Source organism: Sinohyriopsis cumingii, chromosome 13 (assembly GCF_028554795.1).
Source record: "Sinohyriopsis cumingii isolate HCF-2022 chromosome 13, ASM2855479v2, whole genome shotgun sequence".
In the NCBI taxonomy this organism is placed as follows: domain Eukaryota; kingdom Metazoa; phylum Mollusca; class Bivalvia; order Unionida; family Unionidae; genus Sinohyriopsis; species Sinohyriopsis cumingii.
The window spans coordinates 15,149,080-15,172,884 of record NC_142973.1 but is presented as its reverse complement, the minus strand read 5'-3'; the positions used below and the strand labels follow the sequence as shown (position 1 = coordinate 15,172,884).

The following is a 23,805-nucleotide window of genomic DNA, read 5'->3' as shown; positions in this document are numbered from 1 at the left end:
GGATTATTTGTATATAGTTGATGTACTTGGGTGTTTATTTTACAGATTTTTTATGAGGGATTATTTGTATATAGTTGATGTACTTGGGTGTTTATTTTACAGATTTTTTATGAAAAGAGAAGTATAGTATATTTACTTCAAAAATTGAGAAATTGTTGTGACTTAATTACGATGTGAACACTGACGTGCACATGAAATATGTAGCTAGTTCTAATGAAAATGGTGCTCATTATACCATTAACAAGGCACCATAGCTATCTCAGAAATCTTGCTGTTGCTACTGCTCTTGCATTAATGGTGGCTTTGATGTAAGTTTTTCACTGAAACACTTCTTGCTGCATTTAATTGGTTCTGAATGTTATAATGCAGTCATTGGGGGTCCATAATTGTCAACCTTATTGTGTGCATATTGCACCACAATATAGTTAGAACTGCATTGTCTGTTGAATAACAGTATGGTAGAAGAGCATCAAGTAGTGAACCATGATATAGTTAGAACAGCATTATGTACTGAACCATGATTCAGTTACAACAGCATTATGTATTGAACCATGATATAGTTACAACAGTATTATGTATTGAACTATGATATAGTTACAACAGCATTATGTATTGAACCATTATATAGTTAGAACAGTATTATGTATTGAACCATTATATATTTACAACAGCATTATGTATTGAACCATTATATAGTTAGAAACAGCATTATGTATTGAACCATGATAACATGAATTTATAGAACCATGTGTATAGCAAAATGCAGCATGGCAGGAATGATACAATTTTGTCAAATAATAACGTTTATTATTAAGCTTTATGTTGTTTCTTTCGACTCAGATAATCACATACTTGATAGAGCAATTCAAATACAGTAGTTTAATTTTTGTCAGGGGGTTCATAATGGTTCTAAGTTATATCTGGAACTGGATTATAATGCAGGTTATAATATGCAGGCTGTCCTGCAAAAGTATGCATCGTCTCCTTTGTTTATATTCCACTGGGTAATTAGAAATTATAAAATAGAACAGGTTGTTTATGACTGTTGTTAGTATTGCTCAGAAGAAGTGATATGGTTACCAAACTGAGTATGTTCTCTCTATATTTTAGGAGTACATGCAGAAGAGTAAGGACTTTGCAGATTTTATACAGAGCAAGGAACAGATACCTGAGCTAATGGGACTCAAGATTGGTGCACTTCTTATCACACCCATACAACGAATACCCAGGTAGAAAAGATACAGGACATGATGGTCCAGGTTCAAGAAAATGGTTTTTGGCTTACCTTGCCAAAGGTCCAGTTGAGCTTTTGATATAGCCCTGCATTGCTTGTGAGTGGTTAATGTTTCAACAAATTGTTCATTCCACTTTCGAGGCTAAATTTCTGATCAGATTTTAATCAAATTTAGCATGTAAGCTTCTATGATCGAGCTCTTATAGGGGTTTGATTATAAGCAAAATCATCATATATTAAATAAATAAATGATATGGCATCTTGTTAGCAGAACTTGACAAGTTCGAGGCCGTATGTCTGAATAGACATGATACAAATTTTGTGAATAGTGTTTTGTGGGTTTATGTATGAAATGCACTGGGCACATGCCACATATACTGACTTATAAGTTGAATCAAATTGCACACAACAAACATTCTGATCTGCCAAAGTATAATGTGCCTGCAGATCAGGGTCTATAGTGTTTATTCTACTGATTGCTCCTAACAAACTGCACAGACCCAGATTTGCTAGTGCATTATGCGAGAGCAGATCTGGGTCTGAGGAGTTTGCAGTTTGGCTCCTCAGATAAGTGAGTACATATGGTACACAATATGATGAGCTGTCTGGGAGTTTTAGCACCTTAGTGGCTATATGCCTAAATAGATCTTGATCAGTCTTTGTATGTCAGTTTCTTTTATGGATTACAGATAATTTTGTTTTCAAGCCTGCTTTGTTCAACAATCAGTATGTCATCCATGTGTATCTCCATCAGTCCATCCATCCACACCCTAGATTAACTTCATTGTTAAAGTTACTTTTTATTACAATGCCATTTTGTCTCACCCTCTTCAGATTTGGAATGTAGCTTCAGAATGCACTTATCTTTATCATCTGTCATCCTGGTTAATTCATGCAAAAATACCAGTAGCTAGAAGAGACTGCCAAATACTACTGAAACATTCATGCAAAAATAACAGCAGCTTGAAGAGAGGCCATCAAATACTACTGTAGCATTCATGCAAAAATACCAGTAGCTAGAAGAGACTGCCAAACACTACTGAAACATTCATGCAAAAATAACAGCAGCTTGAAGAGAGGCCATCAAATACTACTGTAGCATTCATGCAAAAATACCAGTAGCTTGAACAGAGATGGTCAAAGACTACTGAAGCATTCATGCAAAAATACCAGTAGCTTGAACAGAGACAGCTAAAGACTACTGAAGCATTCATGCAAAAATGCCAGTAGCTTGAACAGAGACTGCCAAAGACTACTGAAGCATTCATGCTAAAATACCAGTAGCTTGAACAGAGACAGCTAAAGACTACCGAAACATTCATGCAAAAATACCAGTAGCTTGAAGAGAGACTGCCAAAGACTACTGAAGCATTCATGCAAAAATGCCAGTAGCTTGAACAGAGACTGCCAAAGACTACTGAAGCATTCATGCAAAAATACCAATAGCTTGAACAGAGACAGCTAAAGACTACCGAAACGTTCATGCAAAAATACCAGTAGCTTGAAGAGAGACTGCCAAAGACTACTGAAGCATTCATGCAAAAATGCCAGTAGCTTGAACAGAGACTGCCAAAGACTACTGAAGCATTCATGCAAAAATGCCATAGCTTGAGCAGAGGCTGTCAAAGACTACTGAAGCTTCATGCAAAAATACCAGTAGCTTGAACAGATGCTGTCAAAGACTACTGTAGCATTAATGTAAAGAAATCAGAAGCTTGAACTGTGACTGTCAAAGACTACTGAAGCATTCATGCAAAAATATCATAGGAATATTGCTTCCCTTATTTCCTCTATGATAGTCTCTATTATTGGCCACTGTTCTGAGTGTTATCATCTACATACAGATGACTGAATATGTAGCCAGTCAGTGCATGTGCTGTAATTGACCACTGACAAAGAAAAATGTGTTGACATGAGGTGCAAGTATTATTGCCATGTACAAACAGAACATATAGCCAGTCAGTGCATACGCTGTAATGGGCCATTGATAAAGTGGCATGTGGTGTTGACTTGATGTGCAAGTATTATTCTGACTTGTGAAAGGGTTGGTTTATATTCATCACGGAGAAAATTGATGTTTGAGCATTGAGGCCAGAAGCTCCCACTCTCTCACTGTGGTTTGAATGCTAAAGAAGAATCCACTTTCAGTAACAAAACATATATGACTAATGTCATTTACCTGAATGAAGAAGTTACAGGTAACATTTAATTTGAAGGGGATTACTAAATGCTAGGCATATGTAAAGGTAAATGTTATGTGGTTTTCATAATCTTCTGAACCACAATGTTTTCTTTGATTCATATTATCTATTAGATAAATGGAAAGATGAATTCATTGCATGTGTTTCTACAAGATGTTATCAGTAGAATGACTTAACAAGGGCCTGACAATATTAATACGTAGCAACACAGCTTACATAGGACAGATTCAAATAATTTTCAGTATTTATTGATATTAAGAATTCAAGATTATGCATACCTGTTTTTTCATCTCATATTTTCTTTTTAGTTAATCTTGTGCTACTTTTCCATCAAATACATTACCTGATCAGATTACATCAGGGTAACTTTCTGCTACCTCCAAATCCAGCCCTCCTGGAAACATGAAAAATGTTTCTCTGTCACTTTATTATATAGCCAAATGGAAGTGACTCTCACAGGTTTACTCCCCTTTCTACCTACAAGGGGAATACCATTATACCTGGATGTGCCAGTTTTACTTTCACTGCCATTTACTAAGATGTCCTCCAAACTTAAATTCCATACATTTTTTAATAAATTTAATTGTCCACATTTCTTTTTTAGTGGTACTGTAAGTAAAATTGCTTTTATATTATGCATGCAACATTTTTTTGAAAATCCAGTGAATTTATTTACATTTTTGCAATTATCATACTGTTCATTATTGTCTTGAGATTTTGATTGATAACATTCAGTTTCTCCAGAGAAATTTTCAGGTGCTGTAATTATGAACTATTACACTTCTAATGCCATTCTGACTGTCCAGTCATATGAATGGGTTATATACATTGCCAGGAGTCAGTTATCTCTGATTGTTAGGCCAGCCAACTGATCAACTGACTGGCCATTTCTATGGAATTCATATTGAATTGACATTTCTGCTGAAGCTGTCTGATCAAGCCAAACTGGCCATACCAGACTGGCATTCCATAATGCGATGGATGCATATATATATATATATATATATATAACGGCGTGTTGACTTACTGCTAATGATCATTGCTGTTTTTCTGTGTTCTCCCTCCCCTTCAATTCTCCACTTTTGTTAGGGCATCAAAATAAGAATTTCCCTTTAACCTTCAACACAATCTACTATGACCTTGTTATGGAGCATACATTAGAAGTGGCAATTGTTATCAGAGAATTTGCAGTGGCAGTTTTTAGCAATGACAGTTCATATGATCCTATTTTCACAGGCAGGCAGGCAGAGAGAAGAGAGAGATGAACATAGTTTCTCCATCAATCATCAGTGATACACTATGACCACTACTGTTTCATCTCATTTGGAACAACCATTTTTGCAAAATGATGGATGATTCAAACTTTGTGAGAGAGTCTCTTGATTTCGTAAACTAAACACCTCCAATGTTGTAGTCTTACTGTCATGAAGGAACTCACAAGCATCCCCATAAAGGGGAGTGCTTTTACACAAGAAATCTAGTTTTTCTGCTTCTAAAGGGCACTGTAGATAGTACTTAAACCACACAGGATTTCTATTCCATAATATTTCTGGTTACAAAGTTTAATGTCAATTGAGACCTCCAATAGAGATACAATGAGGGTGTGAACAGTCTTGACATGTCCAACATGTACTTCCATATACTGATTCATATAGTCCCAGTCTAAGCCCTTGCACCTTCAGTTAGGGTTCAGGACATTTACCACAGAGGCAGCATGGTTCCTGTATGACACACCACTAAAACAATTAAGTTTGCTTTTTGGTTCATGACATGAACAAGATTTCTTCCCTCATGATGTGGTGAATAATCAGTGTAGAGACGTCAGACTTTGTTCCTTCTCAACATTTTGGTCCATTTGGAAACTTCCTCCCAAACACATCAGAAGAATTGTTCATGCATTGAAGAACCACAACATTTGAAGTTATGTGTTCCAGAAGACATTACAATGAGTTCAGGACATCCTCCACAGAGAAGGTAAGTGTTCCTGGATGACACACTACATAAACATGATCAGTATGATTTTTGGTTCCTGACATGAAGACCCTTACTTTCCTCATTCACAGTTCAGGTTGGATAATCAGTGTAGAGAAGTCTGGCCATATTTTTTCCATCTAGATATTGAACTCTTAATTCATTAACTTGGCATCTTTCTCCCAAACACATCAAAAGTATAGCTCATATGTGAGAGAAAGCATCAGTAAAGACATTGTTATGTGAGGAAGTTTCTTCTTCATATCACCATCTTGGAAATGAAAGTCATTCTCAATGTCTTCCACACATAGGTAGAACATATCCATGGAAATATGATTCTAATAAAATCAGACAGTTCTGTTGTGGTGACCTTTGCAGGAGGGAGCAGTCACTAAACTTTTGCCTCATGGTAGTGGCATGCCTTCATTGGTACTCACAATAACAGGGTAACACATTTTTGGTTAACTCTTTATCAAGGATGATTACAGCTTCATAGTGTTTCACTTGTTCAAATGATAGAACCTGTTTCTTTTCTAAGAACAGCTTGCTGTCACTAGTGAATGAAAAATAACTATTTGTTCCCTATCCCTGGTTGATCTTTCGAGAGAAGCCAAGCTGTTCATACCCTAAGATGTAACCTGAGATGCATGAATAATATCTGTATCAATAGTGAAAAACTGTTCCTACCACTACTGAAGGCAGAAATGCAAGACATAACCCACAATCACAAACCATTTGGTTTAAAGGGAATTATTAAATCAGTGTACACTGAACTCTCACAAGACCAGGTACACTAATGAACATTTCATGTCACAAAATATGAGTAATTTCCATGAGCCTGGTTGAACATAATGTCTTAATTCGGGACATGGCAGAGTCAGCTGAAGAGCAGAGAACAGAATCTCATTGGGTCAGTGGTAGCTGCACAGACAGTGACAACTCCCCATTCATGAAGACACAACCTTTGACCCAAACATGAATTTGCCACTTTAACTTAAGTTGCCTTGGAAACTTATGATGGTGTGACGATAAGCAAGTGTAGAATCCCACAGAGATTTTCCACTTGTGTATGAACAGATGGACTCTTGTTGTGCTAACATTAGAATTTTGTCCTTTTCACAGAGCAGTCATGCTGGGTGACACAGTTAGATGTAGGATACTCAGCATTTCCTCCTCCTCTAACCTATTCTAATATAATGTGTTCAGGTGTAAAGTACTTGATGGAGAAAGCAAATTTTGTAGAAAATTTTGTTTGTCTAATAATATTTACCTGATTACAGTACAAATAATCCCTCCCACCATTCCCCACAATGCACGCATCCTTTAAGGTTTCGCTCAGGTAAACAACAGGGACATTCAGGTATAACAGTGGCCACCGAGTGTCTAGAAAGGGGAGTTAACCTATAAGGATTGCTTCCCGTTGTCTTTAACTATAAATATATATATATAGAGACAGGCAGACAGACATTTTTCATTTGTCCAGAAGGGCTGGATTCAGAGGTAGCAGAAAATTATCCTAATGTAATGTGATCCAGTAAGAATTAAAAGAAAAACACAATTTACTAAATAATTTGCTTTCTCCAGGGAAGCAGACATTACCTCAACTGATACGAGCCCTCTTTTGTCATGCCTTCTGATAAAGATTGGCCTGCAAATAATACACCCACGGGATATTTACATAAACTTATGGTTCTACTGACACAGAGGCAGTATAAGTCTTTTTTTCCCTTCAAATACCAGGTGCTGTATAAAATTCTCTTTATGTTTCTTATTGAAAACTTGCACCAATCCTATTTTGTGTCTCAAAAATTATGTGATAAATAAAATCGCAACCACATCTCTTTGAAAAATTAGAATTTTTCATATAAAATATTGATTGTCCAAAAACTTAGGGTGTTTGTAAACTTAGGGCAATGGTGGATCATGGATAATCTTATTGGGTGAAATACCAAATCACCAAAAGTATGTCAGATTGACCTAGGTTTCACACTTAAGTGACTGTGTTTAAGTTTTAAGTTTTGCAATCTGTCCAGTATATTGGGTACTTTTGTTCATAGTCATGAATATATACATGTCAGTGAACCTTAGTGGGTACAACACCTTTCCTCCAAAAGTGCGTTGCTATGACCGATATTCAAGTCTTCTATTGGCCAGTGTCATGCAACTTTGTGTAAATATGCTCTTTAATGAGTTCAGTACCATCTTGCCAGAAGTAGGTTACATTGACCTTTTTCTGCACACATCAATAACTTAACTTACATGTATAAATAACCCATGGTAACAATTGATGGAGTCTTGTGTAATGTTTCCCTTATCTATCTAAATAAATGCTTGCATTATTGAAGCATAGGGTCAGTCTTGACATGATTGGCCAGGACTAGCTTCTTGTTCAAAACATCCATAATATATGTGGAGATTAATAAGTTGATAGGGTGGCTTATCAGCTGACCATGTCACACACACACTCACACACACACACACACACACACACACACACACACACACACTTACATGAGGCTTTATTTCTGAACAGATTTTAATAAAATTCTCCTTAAGATTATATCATCAATAATGACTGAAAGCTTCATATACCAATAGTCTGATCTGGTACCTGATTGACTGAGTTTGCTACCAGCTTTAAGACATATTCTTGGAATTGGTATCTAGAAGCAGTCAAGTTTCTTATATCCTATATCAACACAAGGCTTGCAGTATCCAGCATAAGGGCTGTGGACCACTGAAATGGTTGAGGACCACTGAAAGGGCTGTGGACCACTAAAATGGCTGACATTGGAAGTAAAGACACTGAAGAGATTGCTGAGGTGGTAAAATATGCATTATATATGTATTCTTCCAGAGTATATGTAGGTATATGAATTTTATCACATTTAGGGCTTGAGTATGTATAAGTAATATTTTTGTAATGACACTGACAATGAAATGAATTGGAACATGTAAGCTTCTAAATAATAATTCTCAAAGATCTTTTTCATATGGAACACTTATTACTATATTGGCCCATGATTTTAAAACAATTTCTGCAAAGAACTACTTAACATTTTTCTTTCAGATACAAGTTGTTACTTGAGGACTTACTGCAGAACACCTCTCCTGAGCATCATGACTACCAACAGCTCAAAGGTAAATGATTTGTATATCACCACCACCATATTACTGCTCAATGACTTGGGACCTGCATGATAGCTCAAAGGTAAAGGATTTGTATATCACCACCACCATATTACTGCTCAATGACTTGGGACCTGCATGATAGCTCAGAGGTAAAGGATTTGTATATCACCACCACCATATTACTGCTCAATGACTTGGGACCTGCATGATAGCTCAAAGGTAAAGGATTTATATATCACCACCACCATAGTACTTCTCAATGACTTGGGACCTGCATGATAGCTCAGAGGTAAAGGATTTCTATATCACCACCACCATATTACTGCTCAATGACTTGGGACCTGCATGATAGTTCAGAGGTAAAGGATTTGTATATCACCACCACCATATTACTGCTCAATGACTTGGGACCTGCATGATAGCTCAAAGGTAAAGGATTTGTATATCACCAACACCATATTACTGCTCAGTGACTTGTGACCTGCATGATAGCTCAAAGGTAAAGGATTTGTATATCACCAACACCATATTACTGCTCAGTGACTTGTGACCTGCATGATAGCTCAAAGGTAAAGGATTTGTATATCACCACCACCATATTACTGCTCAATGAATTGGGACCTGCATGATAGCTCAAAGGTAAAGGATTTATGTATCACCACCACCATATTACTGCTCAATGACTTGGGACCTCCATGATAGTTCAGAGGTAAAGGATTTGTATATCACCACCACCATATTACTGCTCAATGACTTGGGACCTGCATGATAGTTCAAAGGTAAAGGTTTTGTATATCACCACCACCACCATATTACTGCTCAATGACTTGGGACCTGCATGATAGCTCAAAGGTAAAGGATTTGTTTATCACCACCACCATATTACTGCTCAATGACTTGGGACCCGCATGATAGTTCTTTGACGCATACATGTGGTGTAGTGTATGTTTACAAAAGTGTCATTTATACATATGCAAGCAGGCCTCTGTTATTCTACTGTAGATTAGTGCATTTTTACAGAAGTGCAATTTATATGCAAGCAGGTCTATGAGTGTTTTGAGGTCCAAGGTGGGTGTCTGTGTACATGACCCCAAAAATGATGTCATACAATTTAGAAAGGGTTATCTCATTAAAGACTAAAAATTTACATTTGACTAAAAGAAAATGACATACTTTCTCTGAATCATTTAATACACTTAAAACAAAATAGTTCTTAGACCTAGCATTATGTACTATCATCATCATATAATTAAAACCACACCAACATTAAATACAAAAGTACACCAAGTTCATGTCTTTAAAGCCATTAAACATTGGAATATTGTCTTAATTAGATGCTGTTCTCATTAGTTCAGTAAGGGGTTCAAAAGTAATGCAGGTGTCATTTGTGTTCAAATTTACACTCAATTTAGACTGGATGGTGCAGTTGTCCAAACTTGATAGGTGATCTTGTTAAATTTTTCTCACCATAGACATTGATCTTTCTGCATCTGCATTGCTAAGGGAGTGTCAAACACTCTAGTCCGAAGAAATTTATCATCAACTGCAAGCAGCAGATTCCGCTCGACAATGATCTTCGTCTCTTGTAAAATGGTCTATCGATGATTGTTTAACATGTTAGTTACTTTTGTGATTGATCTCTACATTGTCCCAGTTCTGGGTGTTTTTGCTATACCAATGAATGTTGTAATCTACAGAATGAGTTATGTCAGTATGGTGTTCTTGCTATGTCAGTGAATGTTGTAATCTACAGAATGACTTATGTCGGTATGGTGTTCTTGCTATGTCAATGAATGTTGTAATCTACAGAATGATGTATGTCAGTATGGTGTTGTTGCAATGTCAATGAATGTTGTAATCTACAGAATGACTTATGTCAGTATGGTGTTCTTGCTATGTCAGTGAATGTTGTAATCTACAGAATGACTTATGTCAGTATGGTGTTCTTGCTATGTCAGTGAATGTTGTAATCTACAGAATGACTTATGTCAGTATTGTGTTCTTGCTATGTCAATGAATGTTGTAATCTACAGAATGACTTATGTCAGTATGGTGTTCTTGCTATGTCAGTGAATGTTGTAATCTACAGAATGATGTATGTCAGTATGGTGTTGTTGCTATGTCAATTTTTGTTGTAATCTACAGAATGACTTATGTCAATATGGTGTTTGCAGTTTGTTCAAAAGAATAAGATAACCCCCTTGCCGCTCTTCATCGCAGTCAAGCCTTGTAAATTTCTGAACTTCAGTTTTGCTGGTCCAATTTGGTCACTTTGCAAATTGCTCATCCTTCTCTGAATCGCATTTCAATATTCTACCTTCAGAAATTGAATTCTTCTTGTATACTATTCTGACTTCCAAAATAATCATGTTTTAAATTTTATATATGGAGCAAAATCTGATTTCAAAAAATTGTTGCTGCTGATCACAAACTTGCCAATAATCTTTAATACAGATGGCTTAAACATTCTCATTCAAGGCAGTGATGTGTAATAGCTCTTTTTTCTCCAGCACATATTTCTTTGATTTACCTAACTTCAAATGAATTGGATTGTTCCACTTAGTATACTTTACCTATGGAGATGAGCCTAATGGTCTCTCCCGCAGAAGCACTGATAGGACTTAACACCTAGTTATTGTCAGCCTGTTAAGTAATCTGTGAAATGGTGGTTATTTACATTATAAATGCCTCAGTAATGATCAACTGCATGAACTGCCCCAAATTTATTTCACATTAGCACTAAGCAGGACTATTTACTTATACAGGCTACAGGGCTATTTACTTATACAGGCTACAGGGCTATTTACTTATACCGGCAACAGGCACATATAATGTTGGTTAAGAAAGTTCTGGGGTTTTTTTAGGAGTTGGGTTGCCAAGATTACTAAAAATCGTATTTATTGAAACAAAATTATATATTTTGTGTGACATGTATTATGGCTGATATGTATTGTTTGAGTTTTTGGTTTGGGAAAGGTTTGAGACCACTTCAATGGCCTAAGTGGTTAGAGCATCCACCTTGGATATGGGAGTACTTGGGTTTGAACCCTGGAAGAGTCTAACCAAAGACTTATCACAATTGTACTAACAGCTGCCTCACTAGGCACCAAACATTAGGAGATTAGTGTTAGGACTGGTCGGCCTGGTGTCAGGATAATGTGACTGGGTGGGACATCATGCTACATGTCTGGCATGATGCCTCAGTGCTAGACATCACTATATACTTCCTCACTGCACACATCATAGCATTATGACTGAAAAATTATTTAAGCTATGTTAAAAATCCAATTCACACCTAAACACCATTCTTGATTGTGGGGCTGGGTGGTAGCAAATTATGAAACTGGTAGTTTGTACATTTGAATGTGTGAATTTCCATACATCAAACAGTGCTGCTTGTAAAATATATTGATACAAACAGCCTGAAAAATGGATAAAACTGATTTCTGTTATGTGGGCTTAAATTATTTCATACTAGTTAACGCAAAAATATGTATAATTTACCTTCAGACATTCAGTGCTCTCACTATGTTGAGTTTTTACTGTCACCTTGATTGTAATTGACAATCATCATGTTTTTCTAAACAGATTAACTAAAGATCCTTTATGAAAATGATCTTTTCGTTCATTGAAATAAAAGTTCTAAAGCAATTTGTTGAAAATGTAAAGCACAGGAAATAACTGGAAAGTCAAAGGATGCTCACTTTATCCAGAAGAAACCATGTGACCATGAAAGGATCGGTGAAAGAATGGTATGTAATTATTAAAGGCTATGTAAGAAAATAACTTTCATTATCCATGTTTCAAGCTGTTTGTAATAACACATTTTTAGATGGTAGCACTGGGTACCATTCACAATCCCATTTGTAACACATTTAGTGTGCTTTATCACCAGAGATTTGCAGATATCATCATTTTATATGAAACATCTAGTGAATTTTGATGAGCCTGTATTTGCAGTTAAAAGGTTAAGTTTATTGATGAGTTCATTTAATGTACAATTCAACACATTGTAATAAAGAGTGAGTCTTCCTTCATGTAGATAAGAAATTGTTTCCAGAAGCATAAGGCCATATCAGTGAATATTGTTATAGTATCATGTAGGTATGATTTTGTTTCCAGGGGCAACAAGGCAGATCAATGAATATTGTTATATTATCATGTAGGTATGATTTTGTTTCCAGAAGCATAAGGCCAGATCAGTGAATATTGTTATAGTATCATGTAGGTATGATTTTGTTTCCAGGGGCAACAAGGCAGATCAATGAATATTGTTATATTATCATGTAGATATGATTTTGTTTCCAGAGGCAACAAGCCAGATCAGTGAATATTGTTATAGTATCATGTAGGTATGATTTTGTTTCCAGAGGGAACAAGCCAGATTAGTGAGTAATTTTATATTATCATGTAGATATGATTTTGTTTCCAGAGGCAACAAGACAGATCAGTGAAATAGCCACTCACATAAATGAACACGTGAGGCAGCATGAAAACTTTCAGAAAATGCTGAGCATCCAGAACAGCTTTGACAGCTCTGCCCCAAGAATACTAGAGCCAGGAAGGGAATTTCTCAAGGAAGGCATGCTCAAAAAGGTTGTTTCAAATTAAATCTATTTTATTTTTATTGTACAGCAAGTTGCCACATTTGTATTTGGTTGGTTTTTAACAGCTGTGACAACCATTGGTGTGGGGTGATATTTAAGGGAGGAGAAACCAAAGGACCTCAGTTAAACCACTGACTTTTAACAGGTTACTACATAACGCTAAATATTTTTAACTGGAGATCAGACCAGGGACTGTAGAAGTGAAAAGCATGCGTGTTACAGGTTCACTATAGTTGGTATAGCTCAAGGGAGATAAATCTGCAGTAATCGCATCTTTGTGACCTGTAAACAAGAAACAACTTGATTTTAGAAACCAATAGAATAGATATAAACATTTTGAAGATCTTTATTTTCATTGTAGAGTATCAGGGCTTAAATATAAGTTAATTGTTTACGTTGCAAAATGAGATTTCATGCTCTTTAATCATTTTGCAAGAGCTCAATTTTTCAATGATATCCAGCAAATCATTAGTAAAGCTCCTTAAATTAACATAAATTCAGCCAAATTTTGTCCATAATTCTAAAATGTTGAACAAAGTTTCATTTTGGTATTGATTCCTTTACTGTGAGATATGCTGAGTAGCATATGACCTTAGAGTGTATTCATACATGTACCTTCTGATAATATTCAGTGTACTAGACCATTATATTTTCAAGGGGAAGCAGGATATCTCTTTGTTGACCAGCCATTTTATTCACAAATACAGAAATATTTATCTCCTATTATTAGCAAGTTTATGTATTCTAGGTAAAGTATCAACTCCTTTGTCTTTTTTCTGTTTGATGAGCAAAGTAAAACAGTTCATATTTTGTGTACTGTAGTTCATTTATTTTCATTGGGCTCAATTTACATGGTTTTGTAGAAAAAAACGGTATTTCCATGGGTACTTAAGTTCGTGGTTTTGCCTGTCAAAGTTTGCATATTAGTAGGTATTTAATTTCATGGTTTAACCTCTACAAATACCAAAAATAAAGAATACAACAGAATAAAACTATGTCGATGCAAATGGCAGTCACTTTAATGTTTAAAACAATACTACCACCTGTATGAGTACAAATCAAAGACCTGGCAAGTTCAATACTTACACCGTGTTTTCAACCAAGTGAATAACATCAGTCAAAGCCGATGCAGCCAACAACACTAAAACAATACTTCCATCTCTATGAGCACAAATAAAACACATGTCAAGATTAATCACTTTCGCCATGTTTTTGTTTGAGTGCTCAACATCAAAGGAAGCTGACGCAGCCAACAACACTAGGCCAATTGGTTATTAAAGTACATATGAATGATCTTTTACTTTAACCACTGTCCATCAAGTTGCACCATCAGTACTTTCTGACGATCATGGCATTAACACAGTGGCTTAAGAGTGGTAAAATTCAGTTTAGAAGCCCCTCGGTTCCTGGGCTAACCCGTCAAAAACTGCAAACATGGTGCAGGCACTTGCTTACCAGGCAGCTAATATTTGTACCTTCCTCTTGTACAGACCAACTTCAACCACTAGACTTGACAGTAAATAAAGAGTACAAAGAAGAATTAGTCACACTTCCACATGTGGTATGCTAAATAGGTCATGGACGACATTATGGAAAAAGAAGGTGTTACTGGTGATGATCAGTGCACATTATTAGTAAACCTTGCAACCTCATTAATCAAGCCAGTTCACACTGAATGGATAACTGCAGCTCACGTGACACTGAGTGATGTGTGATGTGATGTGATTTGGATTTTTAACGTAGCTTTAACAATTTTTCAGTTATATCGCTACGATGTCTGCAATGTGGCAGTTTATAGTGATGTCTAGCACTGGGGCATCATGCAGCAGACATATAGCATGATGTCCCACCCAGTCACATTATTCTGACACCGGGCCGACCAGTCCTAACACTAACCTCTTAATGCTGAGCACCAAGCGAGGTAGCTGTTAGTACCATTTTTTGTAAGTCTTTGGTATGACTCATCCAGGGATCGAACCCACGACCTCCCGCATCCGAGGCGGATGCTCTAACCACTAGGCCACCGGAGCGGTCACTGAGTGAAAGATCGGACCTAATTATCAGCGGTTTTGAGAAAGCTGGACTTGTTTAATGCAGCAATTTGGGGATTATTTACTTCAGAAGCATTTGTGAGTACCATGAGACTTGATTGACACGATGTTGATACAGTGGCTTTGTCCACAAATCTGTCAAGTATGAGTATTAATACTCTGCTGTAATTAGTGTATATACATAGTGTTTCATTAATAATAGTGTTTCAAGAAATAGTTCTAGTATTTTACATGATTGTTGTTCTTTTGGATTAAAAATGCATGGATAAAATGAAATGTGCTTTCAAAAGGATTTAAACATTTCAACAACAGTTGTACTCGAATGAAGGATTGATTTGAATAAGTATTAAATTTAATTTTCTTAAACTGTTATTTTGTAATATTTTTTTCTTTCATTTTCAGCATTACTATTGTTTGAATACCTTATGCTTTTTCTCTATTTTCTCTCGATCCTTACTTATCTCACATATCGATTTAAAGCAGTGAGTGTAAAATTACAGCTATCGGATACATTATTGAACGTGTGCATTGAAACAATATAAAATGATTTATAATTCTTTTTTCAAAAGGTTAAAATAAAAAATAAAACAAACACATGTCAAAGCTAATATTTAATTACCTCATTACAGTTTTAACCTTGATTTATCAAACACTAGTAGCTGTGTTAATCTCAAGGAATGAAACACTGTAAGGAAACAGGGATGGGGGGCATCATCCTACGTGGCTCATTTTTCATTGGGAATTTAAATTCATGGTTTGCGGCAACAATGAAAACCATGAAAATTGGTCCCCCATGAAAATTGATGATACTACAGTATTTTAAAAACTTGTGTGTCAAATAAATGAATATTTTTTGTCTGTAGTTGTGTTCCAGTATATAATATGCATGCCAAAAATGCACACAAACTGTTTGTAGAAGTAAATGCCATTTCATGCATATGCATTTGCACCCAAATCAAGGGTGCACCAAAACTGCTAAGTAAGCACCTCTGCTACCATATGATTCACCATACAATTTTTTATATTATTCCTACTCTTAGCAGTTTAGCATAATACCTACCTGACCCCTTTATTTTGTCTGTCTGTCTTGATTGTCATTTTAACTTGGCAATATTTTTAACATGTATTTCTGTAAATCATACAATTGCCCATGCTGATCAGAATACTTCCATAGTCAAACTATTTAGTGTCAGTGGTAACTAGTTTTTGCACATTGTCAAGCTCTTAAGTTTAGGAGGTATGTAATTCTTACATGTGGTCTGCAATCCCATAATGGGGGCCCCGAGTGGTCTAAAGCGCTCTCCGTTACGGATCACTGTCATCTCACCTCTGTCTGCATGGGTTCGAGTCTCGGATTCGGCCAATGTGGGTATGTGAGAAAGTTTGCCAGTAGCTTCTCATTGGTCGGTGGTTCTTTCCGGGGTTTTCCCAGGTTCTTCCTCCACCATTAATACTGGCCGCCATGTATAGCCTATCGTGTGCTGAAAAATGGCTTTAAACCCTACAACAACAGCAATCCCATGATGACTAAATTCAAGTGGTAAGTGGAATTTTTAAGTTTGATATTTCTATGTGGAGGTTGGTTTAATTTAAAGTAAGCTGGTTTATTGTATATTTTGACCTGTAAAGGTAGAAAGAAAGGACTGTATCCCTCAATATCTGTCCTTATTTGGACAGTAACCTTTTTACGAGACTACCGTTTCTTCAATAACAAAGTTGTACAACATTTTTACTGACTGAAGCTAACAACCAATTTAATATTTTCATAAGTTTAATGAGCATTTTCTCAATATTTGTGCTCTTTGACTCAGAGAATTAGTCAAATGTAAGCAACTGTTTTGTACATTCTAAATTTTGTTTCTCCTACACTCACTACTCTCTGCTTTATCACCACTTTGATTTAGACAAGTAGTGAAAAGAAGGCACATCATCCAGGATTTTAGTTCAGCATGGATCCTGTGTAGGTATTATGGCTGATGATGAAATATTTTTTCTAGTATTTTTTTGTAGGATCAGATATTTGTGTCACATATTAGTCTGACTATCACCTGTAAATGAAATGGTTGTCCTTAATACATTCTTGTTCAGGTAAGGATGATTGTCATGAAATGGTTGTCCTTAATACATTCTTGTTCAGGTAAGGATGATTGTCATGAAATGGTTATCCTTAATACATTCTTGTTCAGGTAGGGATGATTGTCATAAAATGGTTGTCCTTAATACATTCTTGTTCAGGTAAGGATGATTGTCATGAAATGATTATCCTTAATACATTCTTGTTCAGGTAGGGATGATTGTCATGAAATGGTTATCCTTAATACATTCTTGTTCAGGTAAGACTGATTGTCATGAAATGGTTGTCCTTAATACATTCTTGTTCAGGTAGGGATGATTGTCATAAAATGGTTGTCCTTAATACATTCTTGTTCAGGTAGGGATGATTGTCATGAAATGGTTGTCCTTAAATACATTCTTGTTCAGGTAGGGATGATTGTCATGAAATGGTTGTCCTTAATACATTCTTGTTCAGGTAGGGATGATTGTCATGAAATGGTTGTCCTTAATACATTCTTGTTCAGGTAGGGATGATTGTCATGAAATGGTTATCCTTAATACATTCTTGTTCAGGTAAGGCTGATTGTCATGAAATGGTTATCCTTAATACATTCTTGTTCAGGTAGGGATGATTGTCATGAAATGGTTATCCTTAATACATTCTTGTTCAGGTAAGACTGATTGTCATGAAATGGTTGTCCTTAATACATTCTTGTTCAGGTAGGGATGATTGTCATAAAATGGTTGTCCTTAATACATTCTTGTTCAGGTAGGGATGATTGTCATGAAATGGTTGTCCTTAAATACATTCTTGTTCAGGTAGGGATGATTGTCATGAAATGGTTGTCCTTAATACATTCTTGTTCAGGTAGGGATGATTGTCATGAAATGGTTGTCCTTAATACATTCTTGTTCAGGTAGGGATGATTGTCATGAAATGGTTATCCTTAATACATTCTTGTTCAGGTAGGGCTGATTGTCATGAAATGATTATCCTTAATACATTCTTGTTCAGGTAGGGATGATTGTCATGAAATGGTTATCCTTAATACATTCTTGTTCAGGTAGGACTGATTGTCATGAAATGGTTGTCCTTAATACATTCTTGTTCAGGTAGGGATGATTGTCATGAAATGGTTATCCTTAATACATTCTTGTTCAGGTAGGACTGATTGTCATGAAATGGTTATCCTTAATACATTCTTGTTCAGGTGGGGATGATTGTCATGAAATGGTTGTCCTTTATACATTCTTGTTCAGGTAGGGATGATTGTCATGAAATGGTTGTCCTTAAATACATTCTTGTTCAGGTAAGGCTGATTGTCATGAAATGATTATCCTTAATACATTCTTGTTCAGGTGGGGATGATTGTCATGAAATGGTTGTCCTTAATACATTCTTGTTCAGGTAGGGCTGATTGTCATGAAATTTTTGTCCTTAAGACATTCTTGTTCAGGTAAGGCTGATTGTCATGAAATGGTTGTCCTTAATACATTCTTGTTCAGGTAGGACTGATTGTCATGAAATGGTTGTCCTTAATACATTCTTGTTCAGGTAGGGATGATTGTCATGATATGGTTGTCCTTAATACATTCTTGTTCAGGTAGGGATGATTGTCATGAAATGGTTGTCCTTAATACATTCTTGTTCAGGTAGGGCTGATTGTCATGAAATGGTTATCCTTAATACATTCTTGTTCAGGTAGGGATGATTGTCATGAAATGGTTGTCCTTAATACATTCTTGTTCAGGTAGGGCTGATTGTCATGAAATTTTTGTCCTTAAGACATTCTTGTTCAGGTAAGGCTGATTGTCATGAAATGGTTGTCCTTAATACATTCTTGTTCAGGTAGGGCTGATTGTCATGAAATTTTTGTCCTTAAGACATTCTTGTTCAGGTAAGGCTGATTGTCATGAAATGGTTGTCTTTAATACATTCTTGTTCAGGTAGGGATGATTGTCATGATATGGTTGTCCTTAATACATTCTTGTTCAGGTAAGGCTGATTGTCATGAAATATTTGCCTTAATACATTCTTGTTCAGGTAGGACTGATTGTCATGAAACGGTTGTCCTTAATACATTCTTGTTCAGGTAGGGATGATTGTCATGATATGGTTGTCCTTAATACATTCTTCTTCAGGTAGGGATGATTGTCATGAAATGGTTGTCCTTAATACATTCTTGTTCAGGTAGGGCTGATTGTCATGAAATGGTTGTCCTTAATACATTCTTGTTCAGGTAGGGCTGATTGTCATGAAATGGTTGTCCTTAATACATTCTTGTTCAGGTAAGCATGATTGTCATGAAATGGTTGTCCTTAATACATTCTTCTTCAGGTAGGGATGATTGTCATGAAATGGTTGTCCTTAATACATTCTTCTTCAGGTAGGGATGATTGTCATGAAATGGTTGTCCTTAATACATTCTTGTTCAGGTAGGACTGATTGTCATGAAATGGTTGTCCTTAATACATTCTTGTTCAGGTAGGACTGATTGTCATGAAATGGTTGTCCTTTATACATTCTTGTTCAGGTAAGGCTGATTTTCATGAAATGGTTGTCCTTAATACATTCTTTTTCAGGTAGGGCTGATTGTCATGAAATGGTTGTCCTTAATACATTCTTGTTCAGGTAAGGCTGATTTTCATGAAATGGTTGTCCTTAATACATTCTTGTTCAGGTAAGGATGATTGTCATGAAATGGTTGTCCTTAATACAATCTTCTTCAGGTAGGGATGATTGTCATGAAATGGTTGTCCTTAATACATTCTTGTTCAGGTAGGACTGATTGTCATGAAATGGTTGTCCTTAATACATTCTTGTTCAGGTAGGACTGATTGTCATGAAATGGTTGTCCTTTATACATTCTTGTTCAGGTAAGGCTGATTTTCATGAAATGGTTGTCCTTAATACATTCTTGTTCAGGTAGGGCTGATTGTCATGAAATGGTTGTCCTTAAGACATTCTTGTTCAGGTAGGGCTGATTGTCATGAAATGGTTGTCCTTAATACATTCTTGTTCAGGTAGGGATGATTGTCATGAAATGGTTGTCCTTAATACATTCTTGTTCAGGTAGGACTGATTGTCATGAAATGGTTGTCCTTAATACATTCTTGTTCAGGTAGGACTGATTGTCATGAAATGGTTGTCCTTTATACATTCTTGTTCAGGTAAGGCTGATTTTCATGAAATTGTTGTCCTTAATACATTCTTGTTCAGGTAGGGCTGATTGTCATGAAATGGTTGTCCTTAAGACATTCTTGTTCAGGTAGGGCTGATTGTCATGAAATGGTTGTCCTTAATTCATTCTTGTTCAGGTAGGGATGATTGTCATGAAATGGTTGTCCTTAATACATTCTTGTTCAGGTAGGACTGATTGTCATGAAATGGTTGTCCTTAATACATTCTTGTTCAGGTAGGACTGATTGTCATGAAATGGTTGTCCTTTATACATTCTTGTTCAGGTAAGGCTGATTTTCATGAAATGGTTGTCCTTAATACATTCTTGTTCAGGTAGGGCTGATTGTCATGAAATGGTTGTCCTTAAGACATTCTTGTTCAGGTAGGGATGATTGTCATGAAATGGTTGTCCTTAATACATTCTTGTTCAGGTAGGGATGATTGTCATGAAATGGTTGTCCTTGGTAGGGCTGATTGTCATGAAATGGTTATCCTTAATACATTCTTGTTCAGGTAGGGCTGATTGTCATGAAATGGTTGTCCTTAATACATTCTTGTTCAGGTAGGACTGATTGACATAAAATGGTTGTCCTTTTTACATTCTTGTTCAGGTGAGGCTGATTTTCATGAAATGGTTGTCCTTTATACATTCTTGTTCAGGTATGGCTGATTTTCATGAAATGGTTGTCCTTTATACATTCTTGTTCAGGTAAGGCTGATTTTCATGAAATGGTTGTCCTTTATACATTCTTGTTCAGGTAGGGATGATTTTCATGAAATGGTTGTCCTTAATACATTCTTGTTCAGGTAGGACTGATTGTCATGAAATGGTTATCCTTAATACATTCTTGTTCAGGTAGGACTGATTGTCATGAAATGGTTATCCTTAATACATTCTTGTTCAGGTAGGGATGATTGTCATGAAATGGTTGTCCTTAATACATTCTTGTTCAGGTAGGACTTATTGTCATGAAATGGTTGTCCTTAATACATTCTTGTTCAGGTAGGACTGATTGACATGAAATGGTTGTTCTTTATACATTCTTGTTCAGGTAGGGCTGATTTTCATGAAATGGTTGTCCTTAATACATTCTTGTTCAGGTAGGACTGATTGACATGAAATGGTTATCCTTAATATAATTTTGTTCAAGTAAGGCTGATTTTCATGAAATGGTTGTCCTTTATACATTCTTGTTCAGGTAGGGATGATTGTCATGAAATGGTTGTCCTTTATACATTCTTGTTCAGGTAGGACTGATTGACATGAAATGGTTGTCCTTAATACATTCTTGTTCAGGTAAGACTGATTGACATGAAATGGTTATCCTTAATACATTCTTGTTCAGGTAGGGCTGATTGTCATGAAATGGTTATCCTTAATACATTCTTGTTCAGGTAGGACTGATTGTCATGAAATGGTTGTCCTTAAATACATTCTTGTTCAGGTAAGGATGATTGTCATGAAATGGTTGTCCTTAATACATTCTTGTTCAGGTAGGACTGATTGACATGAAATGGTTATCCTTAATACATTCTTGTTCAGGTAGGACTGATTGTCATGAAATGGTTGTCCTTAAATACATTCTTGTTCAGGTAAGGATGATTGTCATGAAATGGTTGTCCTTAATACATTCTTGCTCAGGTAGGGCTGATTGTCATGAAATGGTTGACCTTAAATACATTCTTGTTCAGGTAAGGATGATTGTCATGAAATGGTTATCCTTAATACATTCTTGTTCAGGTAGGGATGATTGTCATTAAATGGTTATCCTTAATACATTCTTGTTCAGGTAGGACTGATTGTCTTGAAATGGTTGTCCTTAAATACATTCTTGTTCAGGTAAGGATGATTGTCATGAAATGGTTGTCCTTAATACATTCTTGTTCAGGTAGGACTGATTGACATGAAATGGTTGTCCTTTATACATTCTTGTTCAGGTAGGACTGATTGTCATGAAATGGTTGTCCTTAATACATTCTTGTTCAGGTAGGGATGATTGACATGAAATGGTTGTCCTTAATACATTCTTGTTCAGGTAGGACTGATTGACATGAAATGGTTGTTCTTAATACATTCTTGTTCAGGTAGGACTGATTGTCATGAAATGGTTGTCCTTAATACATTCTTGTTCAGGTAGGGCTGATTGTCATGAAATGGTTGTCCTTAATACATTCTTGTTCAGGTATGGCTGATTTTCATGAAATGGTTGTCCTTTATACATTCTTGATCAGGTAGGGCTGATTTTCATGAAATATTCATGCTCTGAAAATAAGTATGAATTTTAATGTCTTTATAAATCAGACTTGAATTTTCCCGGGTTCTTCCTCCATCATTTATACTAGCCACACTGTATAGCCTATCTTGTGCTGAAAATGGCATTAAATCCTACAACAACAACAACAACCATGCTATGTACATGTATATCATAATCTACTCAGAAAGCCCTTTTGTGGCTAGTACAGTCGGAAATAGGAATACTGAACTTGATATGTTTATTCAGTTGTAAATTTTCCATATTAGTGATTATACATTGTGTATTGTTGTAGGTTTACTTCAACATGTTAACTCTTGTTGTACATGTCAATAAGTAAAAGTATTGGATGAGTCGACTGCATATTGCATGCATTTCATATGAGACCTCATCTGTAGTTCCTCAAGGTAGTTGACGGATATACTTGTACTACTGGCAGTGACTACTATCTTACTCAAAGTCTTTGACTTTTACCCACTAAAATCTGATGTCTGTAGGATGACAACATTAACATCTTAATCAAACTGTAAGAACAATGAATTTTACAAACTACTCTCAAAACAACATGAATCTTTGATTAGTATGACTCAACTTGGATATTGAAGACAAGAATGTTATTTGTTATCATGGTTTTGTTTCTTGTATGCCATAGCACAGTAGATGATAGGTTGGTCAGTTGCTAGGCTGTTTTAATGGTATGTCAGTTGCTAGGCTGCTTTAATGGTATGTCAGCCATATACTAGCTACATAATGTTGTTTAATAGCTGTTACGACTCTGTGATCTTAAACTAAGTAACAGAAAAATGCTAAAACCAAAATGTTTTGTACAATTCAACAAATGATTTGTCTCCCCAGAATACAAAGTGAAGATTTAAAAATGAACTTAATGGCATTGTGAATTAAATACCAAATGGTCCTAAAAGTTCTATCAGAAGTCCAAATGCATGAATTTCCAATTGAATTCCAGTGGTGTTCCACATAAATTCTGATATTGAATGTGTTGTTGTGCCTGTAGTCTCAGATATGCTAATGTGCCAATGGCATGGATTGTGATGATGTGCTAACAATCTTTGGATGTATCACAATAATATAATCCAAATTGTCTAAGTCTGAATTCACTA

General features: G+C 35.9%; 1 protein-coding gene across 1 annotated transcript in view; it reads left to right on the top strand.

Moving 5' to 3' along the window:
• LOC149784978 (rho guanine nucleotide exchange factor 39-like) overlaps positions 1-23,805 on the top strand; it is a 71,616-nt gene that overhangs the window by 23,448 nt on the left and 24,363 nt on the right. Inside the window, exons 5-7 of the mRNA XM_089931170.1 lie at positions 1,111-1,229; positions 8,477-8,547; positions 12,971-13,134. Of these exons, the coding sequence (XP_089787296.1) occupies positions 1,111-1,229; positions 8,477-8,547; positions 12,971-13,134 (354 nt within the window). The remainder of the gene's footprint in view (positions 1-1,110; positions 1,230-8,476; positions 8,548-12,970; positions 13,135-23,805) is intronic.